At 52.2% G+C, this 12,817-nt stretch overlaps 5 protein-coding genes across 5 annotated transcripts; 2 read left to right on the top strand and 3 right to left on the bottom strand.

Annotated features, from left to right (window-relative positions):
* Positions 1–1,205: 1,205 nt before the first annotated feature.
* Positions 1,206–2,702, bottom strand: K437DRAFT_253025 (carbonic anhydrase). The gene is made up of 3 exons (XM_013390715.1): positions 2,001–2,702; positions 1,593–1,899; positions 1,206–1,511 (listed from the first exon to the last, which is right to left on the bottom strand). The coding sequence occupies exons 1-3, from the start codon at positions 2,488–2,490 to the stop codon at positions 1,451–1,453; spliced, it is 858 nt and encodes a 285-aa protein (XP_013246169.1). The 5' UTR covers positions 2,491–2,702; the 3' UTR covers positions 1,206–1,450.
* A 412-nt stretch (positions 2,703–3,114) lies between these two features.
* K437DRAFT_253024 (BAR-domain-containing protein) lies at positions 3,115–5,110 on the top strand. The gene is made up of 5 exons (XM_013390714.1): positions 3,115–3,565; positions 3,677–3,942; positions 4,010–4,233; positions 4,314–4,480; positions 4,557–5,110. The coding sequence occupies exons 1-5, from the start codon at positions 3,388–3,390 to the stop codon at positions 4,802–4,804; spliced, it is 1,083 nt and encodes a 360-aa protein (XP_013246168.1). The 5' UTR covers positions 3,115–3,387; the 3' UTR covers positions 4,805–5,110.
* On the bottom strand, positions 4,911–7,155 carry K437DRAFT_253023 (MFS general substrate transporter). The gene is made up of 3 exons (XM_013390713.1): positions 6,329–7,155; positions 5,784–6,237; positions 4,911–5,716 (listed from the first exon to the last, which is right to left on the bottom strand). Exons 1-3 carry the CDS (start codon positions 6,664–6,666, stop codon positions 5,111–5,113), a joined length of 1,398 nt encoding a protein of 465 aa, XP_013246167.1. The 5' UTR covers positions 6,667–7,155; the 3' UTR covers positions 4,911–5,110.
* A 355-nt stretch (positions 7,156–7,510) lies between these two features.
* On the top strand, positions 7,511–8,658 carry K437DRAFT_253022 (ClpP/crotonase). The gene is made up of 2 exons (XM_013390712.1): positions 7,511–8,027; positions 8,110–8,658. The coding sequence occupies exons 1-2, from the start codon at positions 7,712–7,714 to the stop codon at positions 8,649–8,651; spliced, it is 858 nt and encodes a 285-aa protein (XP_013246166.1). The 5' UTR covers positions 7,511–7,711; the 3' UTR covers positions 8,652–8,658.
* Positions 8,188–11,213, bottom strand: K437DRAFT_283192 (uncharacterized protein). Its single transcript, XM_013390711.1, has 4 exons — positions 10,933–11,213; positions 9,473–10,853; positions 9,245–9,409; positions 8,188–9,178 (listed from the first exon to the last, which is right to left on the bottom strand). Exons 1-4 carry the CDS (start codon positions 11,199–11,201, stop codon positions 8,684–8,686), a joined length of 2,310 nt encoding a protein of 769 aa, XP_013246165.1. The 5' UTR covers positions 11,202–11,213; the 3' UTR covers positions 8,188–8,683.
* Between the last annotated feature and the right edge of the window lie 1,604 nt (positions 11,214–12,817).

Below are 12,817 nucleotides of genomic sequence, written 5' to 3'. Positions count from 1 at the left end.
TGAATGCCTCGAAACGTTCTGTTGTGATCCTCGGTGGCCACAGTCGACTAATCCTCAAAGGTGCAGAGGCACTCTTCGAAGGCAGGTGCATTAGCTACGTTCATGCAAGTCTGAGGAACATACACGTGCATATACCATAGTACAGCATGCGTGATCACAGTGGACAGCGAAGGAGAGAGACACTGGTGAATGTGCTGATGAGGCCCATCCCTCTAGATGTGAATGTGTCTCGTCACGTGTTGCTTCCGTGCCTCACAACAGTGCGGGTTCGAGTACCAATGAGACCCAAGTGGTGAGAGCTTTCTGCACTGAGTCCGACTTCGCAACTCGCACGGCGTTCATGCGTGCCCTGTGGCGTCGGTTTTGGCATTCAGGATGGCCATTTGGAATCTGAACTGTATGGTCTTTTCTGGCCTCTGGAGATTGAGCTCTAACAGGCTCTTCTCCGAGTCGAGTCTGGCAGGCTGTGCGGTCAGTGGCAATCATCAGAGATCAACAATTATGTACCTACAGATGTACAATACTGAACTCAAGCATAAACATGGGCTATGTGGGCATGGCAGGTTCCAAGTAGTTCCAACCGTCGTTCAAGTGGTCGAAGACCAGAACAAAGAACTGCTGGAAGCAGTGCCAGAACCCATGCACTCTCACCAGGGTCACTGGGATCTGAGCTGATCGCCCATGGTGTGGCCTGTGCCTGCCAGTTCAGCGTGAGCGTGTGCAGGCCGCAGCCCCGCAAGTTTCTCTCGTTGCTTGAACAAGCGCTTCCATTTCACTTTCGATTCACCACAGCGCAGGCCGATAGCCATGAAGAGCCACACCTGACACCGGTCTTCTAACGTTGCGTGAGTCATGATGCGTCTGCACAATAGTACAAGATATGAGCAGATGCCAGATGAGCATCCACCTGCGAGGCGGCGAGTACCCGGACCTGCCCAGTGCCAAGGCCTCTTGCGTCAGACGTCGAGCGCCTCAAGGACTCAAGGTATAAAAATGTTACTTGTGAAGTGTCCAGCGTCAACGCCTCAAGCGTAAAGCGCCAAGCACGTATCAAGCATCGAGCATAAAGCATTTTCACCGAGGTTCAATGTTTCAAGCCTCAGCAGTTGTGACTGCTGCAGCGCATCAACCCAAGGCTGTAGAGCGTAGACCCTCATATCTGTCACATGTTGCGTCACGAGGTGACTGTCCAGACCACACTTGTGACGCGTTAAATTCAAATGTTGCATGCTGCAGTCAACTCGGGCTGGGGCCCTACACAAGTGTCCGAAGAAATAGGACTATGGGTCTGACGTATAGCATGTAATTAGGCCTATGGCGGAAGATAGTCGAAGTTAGAGTCTTGGAACCCGCATGCTCGCGCGGATCTAGCAGTTAGACCCGGCACGACGATGTGCTTCGGTCAACTCCATCCACCTGGCCTGGAAGCGCCTTCCTTGTGCTCCATCGGTTACACGGGGTTCTTCGTGATGACATGTTTCAGTTTACCCGAGGCGACGTCGTAGATCCAGCTAAGCGCACACGCGTGCAGGACAAACATTAGCTACACATCGCGTTGCTTGCGCGCCGCTGCCATGCTTCCCGTCACTCACCCATGCACAGCCACCTTAGACATGACCTTGTTGCTCAACGGAGATACTTCGCCTTTCCAATTACTCTGTATCACGTCCGTCTGGACGACATTTTCCACTTGCTGTTTGACGCTCGCCTCGAGCACCTGGTTCGCCAGCTCTGGTCCCGACAGACTGCTACACTCCGTCTGGACCCGGCCAGCCAACTGCACCAGGGGAGTCAAGTAGCGCGACAAAGGACTCTCCGTCTTTTTGCCATCCGCAGCAGAGGATGCAGCAGCGATGGCAGCATTCACTCCGCCGCAGCTGGTGTGACCCACGACGACGACTGCGACAGAGGGAAACAATAAAAACAAAAAACTCATAAGATCGACGCTGAAGAGAAGCGGAAACAATGGCGCGTATATCGTGCTGTGGTGTGAGACTGACCATGCTCGACACCCAGGGCTTGCACTCCATAGGTCAGGACGCTGACGGCATTATCATCTTGTGGGTTGAATTGGTTGGCAATGTTTCGCGTGACGAAGACCTCGCCTGGCTTGGCATCGCACACGACACTTTCCGGCACCCGTGAATCCGCACAGCCTATCCAAAGGACCTTTGGTGCCTGCCCTGCAGCGGACGACTTGAGAAGTTCTGGCTCCTTCGTGGCGACGGCTGAAGCCCAGTCCGCGTTGCGCGCAAGCAGTTGATCCGGAAAATTAGTTGTAGATGACATGCTGCGTATCTTTGTTGCGATGGGTCCTTGAATGGCTCGCGAGGAAAAGAGATATGCTTGACCTGATGCTCGGCAGACTTGAATGTGAGCTTGCCGATGGAGGTGATGTCGTGTGCCGTGGGCGCGAATGACAAGCGAAACGGATTGTGAACCAAGAGCAGCGTGCTTGCCAATGCAGGGCCGCGCTGCCGCTGGGTGCATGGGGTACGGCAAGGCAGATTCCGCAGATTGCACCTTTATACGTTAGCCAGTACTAGCCTCGTCGATGGAGTTTGGCTCGTCGATCGCTTCTATCGATCTGTCGGCACCTGGATATATATGAGTTCTCAATCTCAGTTCTGGCGTTGTGTTGGGGAGCAGAAAGTGGACATTGTAAATCAATCAATCCAATTGCTAATCGCCAAATGTGGGCGGCGCACGAGCCTCCCCACTCTCCACCAGTTTCTACAGACATAAATGATGCATGGATTCTTGAACTCGACGCTCGATTCTCGAGAGGGGAGCGTCGGGGTACCTGTGACCCGCCGATGACGTGGCTGCTTGGCAGTTGGCGCCTTGGCGGGTGTGCGGCTGCAAGGGGAGGACGGAACTGGAGTGTGCTGTATGCATTTTTTGCACAGCTGCTTGCAGGCGGCATGAATTTATGGGGTATTTTGGGTAATCCTTTCGAAATTCACCCGATATCTGCAAGCATCCATATCCCTTTTCCAACAGATTTGACCTGGAGGCTCTCCAGTCTCCAGCATCTTCCAACATAGTACAGCAAAGCACAGCCCCCAATTTTGTGATTGATATGTACAGCGCTGTATGCCGGCGCCGCCACATCGCCGCTCTGCGGCCGGGATCACGATTCCACGAGGGGGTTCACAGGGATGACGATGCTGCGCCACCGCAAGAGAAGCTTAATATATCGCATGCGCTTAATCCAGTCCTCTGTCCAGCTTGGAACGCTCGCACGACTCCCTTTCCCCTTGACGCTTTCTGCTCTCGACGCAGCGGGCACACCTTGCTTCCTCAAGCGGAACACATTTCACTCGTCTCATCCTTCTCGCCCCACGCAGCATTTACCAGGTGTGGATCTCCTTGAGTCCGGTCGCGATGAAGGGCATCGCAAAGGCGATGGCGCGCACGCCGCACCTGCTCACCTCTAAGGTGGGCATGACGACCAAATCCAGTGACGCCGCATTCGATGAGCTCAACCGCAAGTTCACAACTGTCGAAAAGAGTGGAGAGAGGCTGCAGAAAGATGCTCAGTCCTACAAGCAATCCGTGCAAAGTGAGCGAGACAGCCCTCACAGATCCCACCTCTGTTCAGGCCTTTCTGTCTTCCGGAAGGATCGGACCTAGCTCACCGCGGTACGACTGCCCTGTCTCATTTTGTTCGCAGATATGCTCCTCTCGGGCGCTGCTTTCGGATCTGCCTTCGCCAACCTCTTCTCCCCGTCTGGATCTGAAGCCGACTTCATCGGCAATCATCCCCAGGCAGCGACCACAATCCAGAGTCTGCCCGCCTACGATATCATGATGGAGGAACTCCGTGAGGCGCTCACCCCTGAAATTGACTTGATTGAAAATCGGATCATAGCGCCAATCAAGGACTTCAACGCCGTCATTAAAAGTATCCGGAAGAATATCACGAAGCGTGATCATAAAGTGGGCTTCACATGTCTATTCGCTGCAACAGAGAGAGTCGCTAACACAATTTTTCCATTAAAATAAGCTCATTGATTATGATCGGCACAATAACGCTTTCTCTAAGGTGAAGGACAAGAAGGAAAAGAGTCTCAAAGACGAGCAAAACCTATTCAAATTGGAGCAGGGCTACGAGACGGCCGCTGCGGATTATGAATACTTCAACAATGCTTTCAAAGAGGAACTGCCAAACTTTTTCGAGCTCGTTGCCTCCTTTATGACTCCGCTCTTCCACAGCTTGTACTACATGCAGTGAGTGGTGTGCTGTTCGCATCGATCGTGTCTTCCGCGGCTAGTCTGACAATAAAATGCTCTACTCTCAACTTCGTCAGGCTGAACGTGTTCTACCTCACGCTGGAGAAGTTCCAAACCTTTGCTTCCGGTCGTTATGACCTCACAGTCGACCCACGCACGATTGAAGACACCTATGCACAGCGGCTTGCGGATACAGCAGAGCAGCTCGAGGCGTTGTGCATTCGGCGACCGGCGCAATCAAGTGGTGAGATAGTTGTGACTTACCCTTCCTCGCAAAGTAGCTAGTTTACTGAAAGCATCCACCGCAACTGTGAGGATAGCCCGCATCCTTGGGGCCAATCGTTCCGGATCCATCGGTTCCACATCTTGTGCTCCTGGCGGTCTTGCAGCGAATGCACCATCCCGTGCAGGAGGAAGCGGCGCACCGAATGCCGCTGCTAGCAAGCCACCGCCGCCCCCGCCGCCAGCAGGGAAAAAGCCTGGGTTACAGCCACAAAAGCAATACGTCATCGCTCTTTACGACTACACAGCCCAAGTAAGCCATGAGAAGCACGCGCTATCAAGGTAATGATTTACTTCTTACGGCTGTTCTACGCATTGCCTTCTCAGGCGGCTGGTGATCTCAGCTTTAGTGCAGGTGACCGAATCCAAGTCGTGCAGAAAACGACAAGCACCGAAGACTGGTGGACGGGGATCGTTAATGGTGTCCAAGGAATCTTCCCAGGGCAAGTATATGATGTCTCGCTATGAGAATCGATACTGAGTATGATGCCTGTAACTGATGTTATACTACCCACTTCTCCAGAAACTATGTTCGTGATCCTTGAATGCGGGAAATTAGGCCATCAAGGGGCATGTATTTGCTTTACTCTCGTCAGAATACATACCTGAACGTTGGATCCTTCATGTCTGTGGCATTGACAACGCCCCCGTCTCCATCCGCTTCCACCTGCGCTTTGCGTTTGTTCGCGTAGGCCATATTTAGACCCAACAGGACGGAAAAGAATATGGATGCGCACATCGCCCCGATGATGACTTGCCAAGTCGTCCGATATTTCTGGGCCAGTTCGGAACCTTTGAATGTGTATGGTGCAGACACGTTTGAGAGACTGTACGCCACGAAGATGATACCAGCGGCGATGGAAGGTTTGATGTTGCCTTTTACGTTCGCTGTAGCTAATGATAGCAATTGCACAAAGCTTGCACCAAATATGGGGAGCATCCAGAGACCTGCGAAGATGACGCCTCTGTCCTTCCAATTTCCAAGCCAGATCATCAAGGCACCTGCCATGACGGGCAGACAAGAGAGACAAAGCAAGATGATGCGAGAGTTGGGAACCTTCAAGGAGATGTAGCCGGTGATGTAGATGGAGAGAGCGGTGGTGAAGCCACCAGGAGCTTGAAGCGCAATGGCTTGTGCACCCGTGTAGTGTAAATTCCGCAAGATCTGGGTTCCAAACGCAGTCACTGCGCCATTGGTCTGCGGTAACGAGCGCATGAGTGTTAGAGCAGCCGAGCATCCCGCCGAACGAGGTGCGAGTGCTTACTAAGTAGATAGAGAACGCAATGAGCGCAAACATATACATTTTCATGTCCAGAAAGCATTCCTTGACTTCGGTCCAATTTGAGTCAGCTGACGAATTGCTAAGCAGGCCAAGATCGTCCTCTCCAAGCCTGTTCTGGAATTCGATCCGTTGTCTAGGTGTGAAAATGTTGTAAGCGCGAATGCAGAAGATTGGGGGCGAGGATGGATCTTTAGGGACGAGAAGGAGGAAGAGGAGACCAAAAACGATGGTAAAGGCACCGGCGACGAGGTAAAGTAGCTTCCATGGCGCAATGGAACCACGGATGGAAGCTATGGCGTAATTGAAGACGCCAGCGAAGATGCTGAACAGCCCGGTGCTTGAATACCAAATTCCAAGTCTTGATGCATGCTCTCTCCGTTTGTACCATGCCCTTGTGATTACCACAAAGCCAGGCGAGACGGTTGCTTCAATCATTCTATTTAAAGACAGCGGTGAGACAGGCGGCATGGTCGGAACTTTGATGTAGAAACCCGGTAAAAGCAGAGAACATCAAGATGATCACTCACCCCAGAAAGAAGCGCTGCGCACATAGAACCTGCCAGTGGTGAATCGTGGGTGTTAAGATGGTGACGACGCCCCATAGGATAATCATGGCAGAGAGAAAGTGGATAATATTAGGCACACGAGTCGCGACGAGTGCCGCGGGAAGTACGGACACGGCGTAGCCTGCGTAAAACAAAGCAGTTGCCGTGGAATAGCGGGTGAGATCAGTGACCTGCTTTCCATTCGAGTTGATGGTAGTCACTGATAGCTGAAGGGCTTCAAGGATGCCCGCCACAGCTGCGGAGCCAAGGACGGCTTTATCAGCGTATGCTAGTCCAAAAAGGAGGATCATTGGCGGCATGAGCAGCAGATCGATTTTGCGTACAAGGGTTCGACTGCAGCAGGCTCTCGCCTTCGCAGTATGATCTCCCTCGCCATCCTCTACTGAAAAAGAAGTTGATGCTGAAGCAAGAGATGTGTGTTTTTCGCTGAGGGTACGTTCGGCCATTTCGACAGGCACAGCCTCGCTTCTACAGAGGCCATCGCAGACGGCTACGTCCTCTGTTGAGCTCCTTCTGTCGCTCGCCATTGACGTTGGGACGGTGGAGGAAAAGGGGATGGCTTTGTCTCTGTATCTGTATCTATATCTGTATCTGTACTCAACACTTTCTTGGCGAGGCTGAGTGCGGATGAGGGATACGAATCTCGTGTACTGATCCTTTCAATGCAAAATAGCAAGCTGACCAGCTGACTCTTTTGCTATCTAATATAAAGGTCGGAAATTGGCATTAGGAATCCGATGCGGAACATCTTTCGACCAAATGCGAACGGAGATATGGATGAAGCGAATAGGACAAACAACGAATGGTTGGGGGAAGCTGGAAGAGGTGAATGTGGGAGGATGACTCGGCGAGCTGGCGCCCATCCAGAGTGCCAAGCAGAGGGAGCAACACGGACAAAAAAAACACAATGCTTATGTAATACAAGGTATCCGGATTCCGCCCAAGTAGATTGTTGTTCTATCCATATGACCTACAATATAGAACTGGCTTCCGACCCATTCTCGTCAGGGCCTGGGCAACTGGTGCCTGCTAGTGCTGAAGACAACTCCGCACCCGGCAATTCGGCTGCTTGCGCAGTGCCGGCGTTCATATACCTACCTACATATGTATTATGTACCACACGATGTCACACCCACAGGGTACCGTATATTCGTGGTACAGGCAAGTTGCAATTCGCAACATGGGGTTACGGGAAGGACTCTCACCCTCTTTGACCATACCATGCTCAATTTGAGGCTCTATTGATCACGGTCAGCACTGCAAGCCTGCTACTTGCTTGACCTGCTTATATCTGTCGGAATCTGGAATGGCGGCGCTTTCGCAGCTTGCTCGCTTTCTGCAGCCATGACCCCCGCAGCCAGCCCAGACGATACCGCACCGATATTGTTCCACGTGGAGCACCCAGCAGCCACCATTACGCTTAATCGACCGGCTCGCGGGAATGCACTCACGCCAGAGCTTCAGAACGAATTTCTTTCCTATCTGGATCGTGCCAGCAAGGATAATCTGATCCATTATGTCATCCTACAGGCAAAAGGGAAGTACTTTTGCACGGGCATGGACCTCAGCACTACCGGATCCAGCCTCGCAGGTGGTAACGAACAGCTCTACATCGCCGGACGGTCTTTCTTTGAAGCCTTGGAGTCCTTTCCGAAGCCATGTATGTTCCTGTATGTATGGGTAGAAGGGTGCTCTTTCCCCAAGCTGATACTGTGACTACATTTCAACTTGTATTCCTTCAGTGATCGCAATCGCACACGGCAATGTCTATGGCGGCGGGTGTGGTATCTTCTTCTCCGCAGACATCCGCCTGGCTTCTTCCGCCGCGACATTCCAGCTTACAGAGGTGACTCGGGGCCTTGTACCAGCTCTAATTTCCCCCACCATCATTCGCGAATGGGGCCCGCAGCTAGCTCGCGACGCCATGTTGACAGCCAGGCCAATCTCCGCGAAAGAACTGTATTCGCGCCACATAGTCAGTTGCGTGTTCGACTCAGCGCAAGATGGTGAATCCCAGCTGGTACAAATCACCCAGATGCTAAAACGAGGCGGTCCTAAGGCGTTGCAACGATCCAAAGCACTTGTTCGCACACAGGCTCAGCCGGGGCTCAGTCTCCTGTCTCCACACGATACAGCTGCGGGGCAGGCTGAGAAAACTGTCAAAGATGCATTCCTGGAAATGATGGCGCCTAGTGAAGAGGCAATGCATGGAATACTTGCCTTTAGGCAAAGTAAAGGAAACAGATATGTAGACTGGCTCAACTTTTACAAATCGAAGCTATGAGAAGCGCCGGCCGTTGGCGGTGTCACTAAAATTCAGTCCGTCTTGGTGTTCTCAATCCATTCCTTGCTTACGCCGTCCTCTTTCCAAAATGCTGAGAGGGAATCAACAATTGCCGCTTGGTCCTCATCCGGCGCTTTCTCATGCATTTTCAGCAACGCCCGCCTGCTCTGCCACTCTCTCTGCATTAGAACCTCTGCTTCCGTGCTTCCACGCCAGACGGCTCGAACCAAAACATGACGCGCAGCAGCGCGGAAGATTGCATAGCCATGCTCGGAAGCAATCGCAATGAGCAGCGCCACCAAAAGTGCGCTTTCGTTCGCTGAGCCTTTCATATCGATGGGTAGCTGCTCGCTGAGCGAGGCACTGGACTGGCTGGTTTGTGTCGCGTTAACCACGTTGACTCCTGGGCCGTACTGGCGCAAGACTGTGGCGTAGGCCGAATGCCCAGCAGTGTTGGCGTACGGCGCGCGCCCGAAGAGATAGAGAAGTGCAGCATTCACAAGGGCTGCCAGCCATGAGATGAATCCCTAAATACGTGCATTATTGAATTTAGTTCTGCAAGCGTTCTTCCATATGACCTCACCGGTACGTACCAGGACTTCAATCCAAGGCCCGACACTTTCAACTCGTACCGGCACTGGTCTTCTGGCGTTCATGCATATCTTGGCAGCGTCAGAGCGGATTTCGAAAAAGTTGTTCACAAAGCCAATGACTGGCGACATGGGCCAGACGGCCGACCACAAGGTGATAAAACCAAACTGAAGTGGAAAGGCAGGTCAGGCATGATCAAGCTTTTGGCTCTTTCGATGGCCAGGACCTACCTGCGTCGCCATCTCGGCGTAGTCGCCAAATATATCGTAGCTAGGCAACGATATTTCCTCCAGTGCCCTCGTCACGAAAGGGTCTCGGTGTGCGCCAGTACCACCCGCATTTTTCTCTCCGCTTCTTTGCCTCGCGGCTGCTCTTTCCGATCTCCAGCTCTTGACAGCTCTCAGTAGAATCGGAAAGAAGAGTTCGGTGAAAGCGTTAATTGCTTGGCTGGTGACACTGGCGGCGAAGAGTTGGAGATGCATTCGATTCGGATTGATGTCAAAATGGACCCTTCCGTCAGGGTCATATTTGAGATAGCCTTTTTGAACTGCTAAACTGACGTGCTCAGAGAGGAAGCCTCGTGCCATAAGCGTATCCATCACCTTCTGGCCGAAGGGGACGTACACAAAAGCACTAAGCGTGAGCGCACCGTACGCGACAAATGCTTGAAGCGTAAACATTTTGAGCGTGAGCGAGCTTTGGTGCGTCCGATCGGTACGATGGTTTTCGAAGTTCGTGAGGGCACTTGCCGTTGCCTGCCAAGCTGCCATAATAGACGGCACCGCAGTGGTGAACATGGCGGTGGGTACAAGCGGGACCAGAGTTCTCCCCGGTCCAGTATACATCTTTGACACGAAGACTTCGATGATAAACATCAGAGTCATGACTGCTCCTAGCAGAGCCGCAAAGATGAGCATGACGGGCAGTGCCAGAGCCATACGAGCCTCCTTCCTCCACCATTCAAATAACTCTAGCTCCTCGCCTGTGACGGGATCCTTACGGATGCAGCGAGGCTTGAATTCGGGACGTCGGGCCTCGGCGTGCGAGACTCCGGAGCATCCCCATCGGACCGCTAGCTTCCTCTCACGCAACCTCCACGCCTCTACAAAGACGCATGCCCACGCGACAAGTCCAAGGGAGTAAATTGGGTCGTATGGCCGGCGAGCAGCCCAGAAAAGGAAGCCCCACACTGCCATAGGAAGCAATGAGTTGAAATAAAAGACCAGAAAGCCAAAGTAGAATGCAATCTGCTCGCCAAAGTGACATCTGACCGAGTCGAGGTCGTAAGCTCCAATAGTAAATGCTGACGACGGCGCGGTCCACTGCTTGAGCCACTGTTTGTTGTACTGGACTTCATGGAGTGGAACAATGTCGACCACGTGAGGGAATGTGCTGCATTTGATCTGTATGTTGGCCCCAGAGATAGTATGCCAAGCCTTGTTGCTATCGTGGCAGGGGGGTGTCGTCACCAAGCTGTGCGTAAAGCGTAAGACGTCGGCAGATGTCGGCGATGGGATTGATGCGAAAGGATCGGTTGAAAGCGATGACGTTCTTGAGAAGCTGACTGGCGTTTGTGAGCTAGATCGCACGCCGTGCAGATAATCACTCATACTGCCAATGGGGGGACCGGGAATGCGCGTCGCTGCGTTCAGAGTTCGATGTACTGAACTTCATTTTCGTCGCTGCTCACCGTTCTCTTGCAGCCGCCGTGTATAGCGCCTGCATGCTAGCCCTGACGAAGATGAGCACATTGCCAGAGCCAGCAGTACCTTCTCGAGTCGTGACATGCAGGCCCGCCTTGCGCAGTGCTTGTAACAGACGCTCATATTCTTGAGCGATCGAATGGCGCTCATCCGAAGAGGTATAAGATTTCGATCGACTTAATGTCTTCGGAATTGCCTGAAATATGATCACTAGAGGCGGTTGGTCGAGGTTAGGAGCTGCCTGTTCGCTCGGCATGGCGGATTCGGAGTCAAAGCGAGTCTTGCGACGAGAGCCTTCTAGGCAATAAATGCAGTATTTGCTGACGAAGCAAGACGGCCCCAGACCAAGACCTCACAGAAGGGCGAATGTAATCTATTGTCCGATTGAAGATTCAGAGGTGTTGAATATGATCAAAGTAGGTACGCCTGGAGTATGTGAGTATCGAGTAGGAACAGCTGTTGATGAGAGCTTGATTGACCGCCTTGAGCCTTGAGGCGCAGTGGCGCATGATGATGTCATCACAGGCCACTCAGGCCCCGCATGAGCTATAGAACTCAATTGCAGTCTCTTCTGGCGGATTCGGGGATTAATGCATGGGTTTCAAGGGGATTTGCTTCAATGCTATAATAAGGGTTAGTGATGGAGTTGGGGAAGCGGTTGTAGGAGCGAAAAAATTGAACCTGACTCGTCGAAACTGCCAATGTACGAAACAAGTTGCAGGTTACGCTGAGGCTCTCGAAAGAAAAATGATAACTCTCTATAAATGCCCCGCTGGGTAAGGAGTTTTACGGAAATTGTCCCTTTTCAAGATGTTGACAGAATGACTGGGATAAAGTGTGACCCTGGGAGGTTTCATTCGCCAGACACCTGCAGACAAATGAGACGCCCAAACTTCAAAAGTCCAGCCCTGCTATCTACTTGTCTAGACCTGTCTAGGCCCTCACAGGCTCTCGACAAAGATGTCTGTACAATCTAGACTGTCATGTACATGGCCCGGGTGAACCCAGATGTCTCGAAATGCATCTGGTGGAAAGTCCCCTGAAATGACGTTTTACTCCGTTTGTAGTGGGCGACCCGCGACCGAGAGTCGGCAAGGTTTTTTTGGCTAGAGGATGTTGTAAGATCAGTCAAAGCCCAAGCTGTCCCAGCCCACACGGTATCTGAGATGGTCCAAATTGAGGGTATCTCATTCTTCTCTTCTCTCATCTTCCCTCATCTTCTCTCGTTGCCATACTCCTGATCCTCTTACTCTTCAGTATCTCTTTCTCAGTACTGCAAAGGTTGAACTCAATCCGCCATGGATAGTCCGACGATCCATGATGGCGTGCCCACCAGAGCTTCCGCAGATGAAGCGATCAAAATCCTTGTTGACCCATCCCCGCCAGCAATGACACATACAATGCCGCAGATGCCCTAACTTCCCCTCATTTGCGTGTAAGAAAAAGTCCGGAATTCCACCGTCGTTAAAACAAGCATCAAACGCTTGCATCATCCATGCTGCGCACTGTTTCCCACAGTCGGAGAATGAAACAGGACCTGAATCGAGAGCCGATGTAGAAGATGCAAGTATAGGCAGCGACAAACCGCTTTTCCTGAATCCGACTCAAGGCAATAGCAACAAACCATATATTGCCGAGCGCGATTTGAAGATTCGACAACGCAGGCCGACTTTAGGCAAGTGGAAGAGGAATGTGGCATGGTGAACCTCGAGAAGTTGCTGGAAGAAAAAGCGAATAGTTGGACCTATACGACGCCGTGAACCACCCGTATACCCCCGAAGTTGCTAAAAGGAGAGCTTCGAAGCTCGAAAAAGTCGCTGTAACGCCTGCCTCTTCTCGTATCGTGCAGTTTCCATCGGCACCCGAGGGCAA

This window comes from Tilletiaria anomala (genome assembly GCF_000711695.1).
Source record: "Tilletiaria anomala UBC 951 chromosome Unknown K437scaffold_2, whole genome shotgun sequence".
NCBI classification, from domain to species: domain Eukaryota; kingdom Fungi; phylum Basidiomycota; class Exobasidiomycetes; order Georgefischeriales; family Tilletiariaceae; genus Tilletiaria; species Tilletiaria anomala.
The sequence above is the reverse complement of the archived record's forward strand: the minus strand, read 5'-3'. Positions and strand labels throughout refer to the sequence as shown.

Bases quoted from the DNA above. Each gene is read 5' to 3' on its own strand.
- K437DRAFT_253022 (XM_013390712.1), top strand. From the start codon at position 7,712: ATGACCCCCGCAGCCAGCCCAGACGATACCGCACCGATATTGTTCCAC. The intron at 8,028-8,109 runs GTATGTTCCTGT...GTATTCCTTCAG, and splicing joins GGAGTCCTTTCCGAAGCCAT to TGATCGCAATCGCACACGGC.
- K437DRAFT_253025 (XM_013390715.1), bottom strand. From the start codon at position 2,490: ATGCACCCAGCGGCAGCGCGGCCCTGCATTGGCAAGCACGCTGCTCTT. The intron at 1,900-2,000 runs GTCAGTCTCACA...CCTCTGTCGCAG, and splicing joins AGCCCTGGGTGTCGAGCATG to TCGTCGTCGTGGGTCACACC. The intron at 1,512-1,592 runs GTGAGTGACGGG...GTGTGCGCTTAG, and splicing joins TCTAAGGTGGCTGTGCATGG to CTGGATCTACGACGTCGCCT.
- K437DRAFT_253024 (XM_013390714.1), top strand. From the start codon at position 3,388: ATGAAGGGCATCGCAAAGGCGATGGCGCGCACGCCGCACCTGCTCACC. The intron at 4,234-4,313 runs GTGAGTGGTGTG...CAACTTCGTCAG, and splicing joins CACAGCTTGTACTACATGCA to GCTGAACGTGTTCTACCTCA. The intron at 4,481-4,556 runs GTGAGATAGTTG...CTGTGAGGATAG, and splicing joins GCGACCGGCGCAATCAAGTG to CCCGCATCCTTGGGGCCAAT.
- K437DRAFT_253023 (XM_013390713.1), bottom strand. From the start codon at position 6,666: ATGCCGCCAATGATCCTCCTTTTTGGACTAGCATACGCTGATAAAGCC. The intron at 6,238-6,328 runs GTGAGTGATCAT...GTCTTTAAATAG, and splicing joins GCGCAGCGCTTCTTTCTGGG to AATGATTGAAGCAACCGTCT. The intron at 5,717-5,783 runs GTAAGCACTCGC...TCGTTACCGCAG, and splicing joins TTGCGTTCTCTATCTACTTA to ACCAATGGCGCAGTGACTGC.
- K437DRAFT_283192 (XM_013390711.1), bottom strand. From the start codon at position 11,201: ATGCCGAGCGAACAGGCAGCTCCTAACCTCGACCAACCGCCTCTAGTG. The intron at 10,854-10,932 runs GTGAGCAGCGAC...CCCCATTGGCAG, and splicing joins ACGGCGGCTGCAAGAGAACG to TATGAGTGATTATCTGCACG. The intron at 9,179-9,244 runs GTACGTACCGGT...GCACGTATTTAG, and splicing joins GGCCTTGGATTGAAGTCCTG to GGATTCATCTCATGGCTGGC.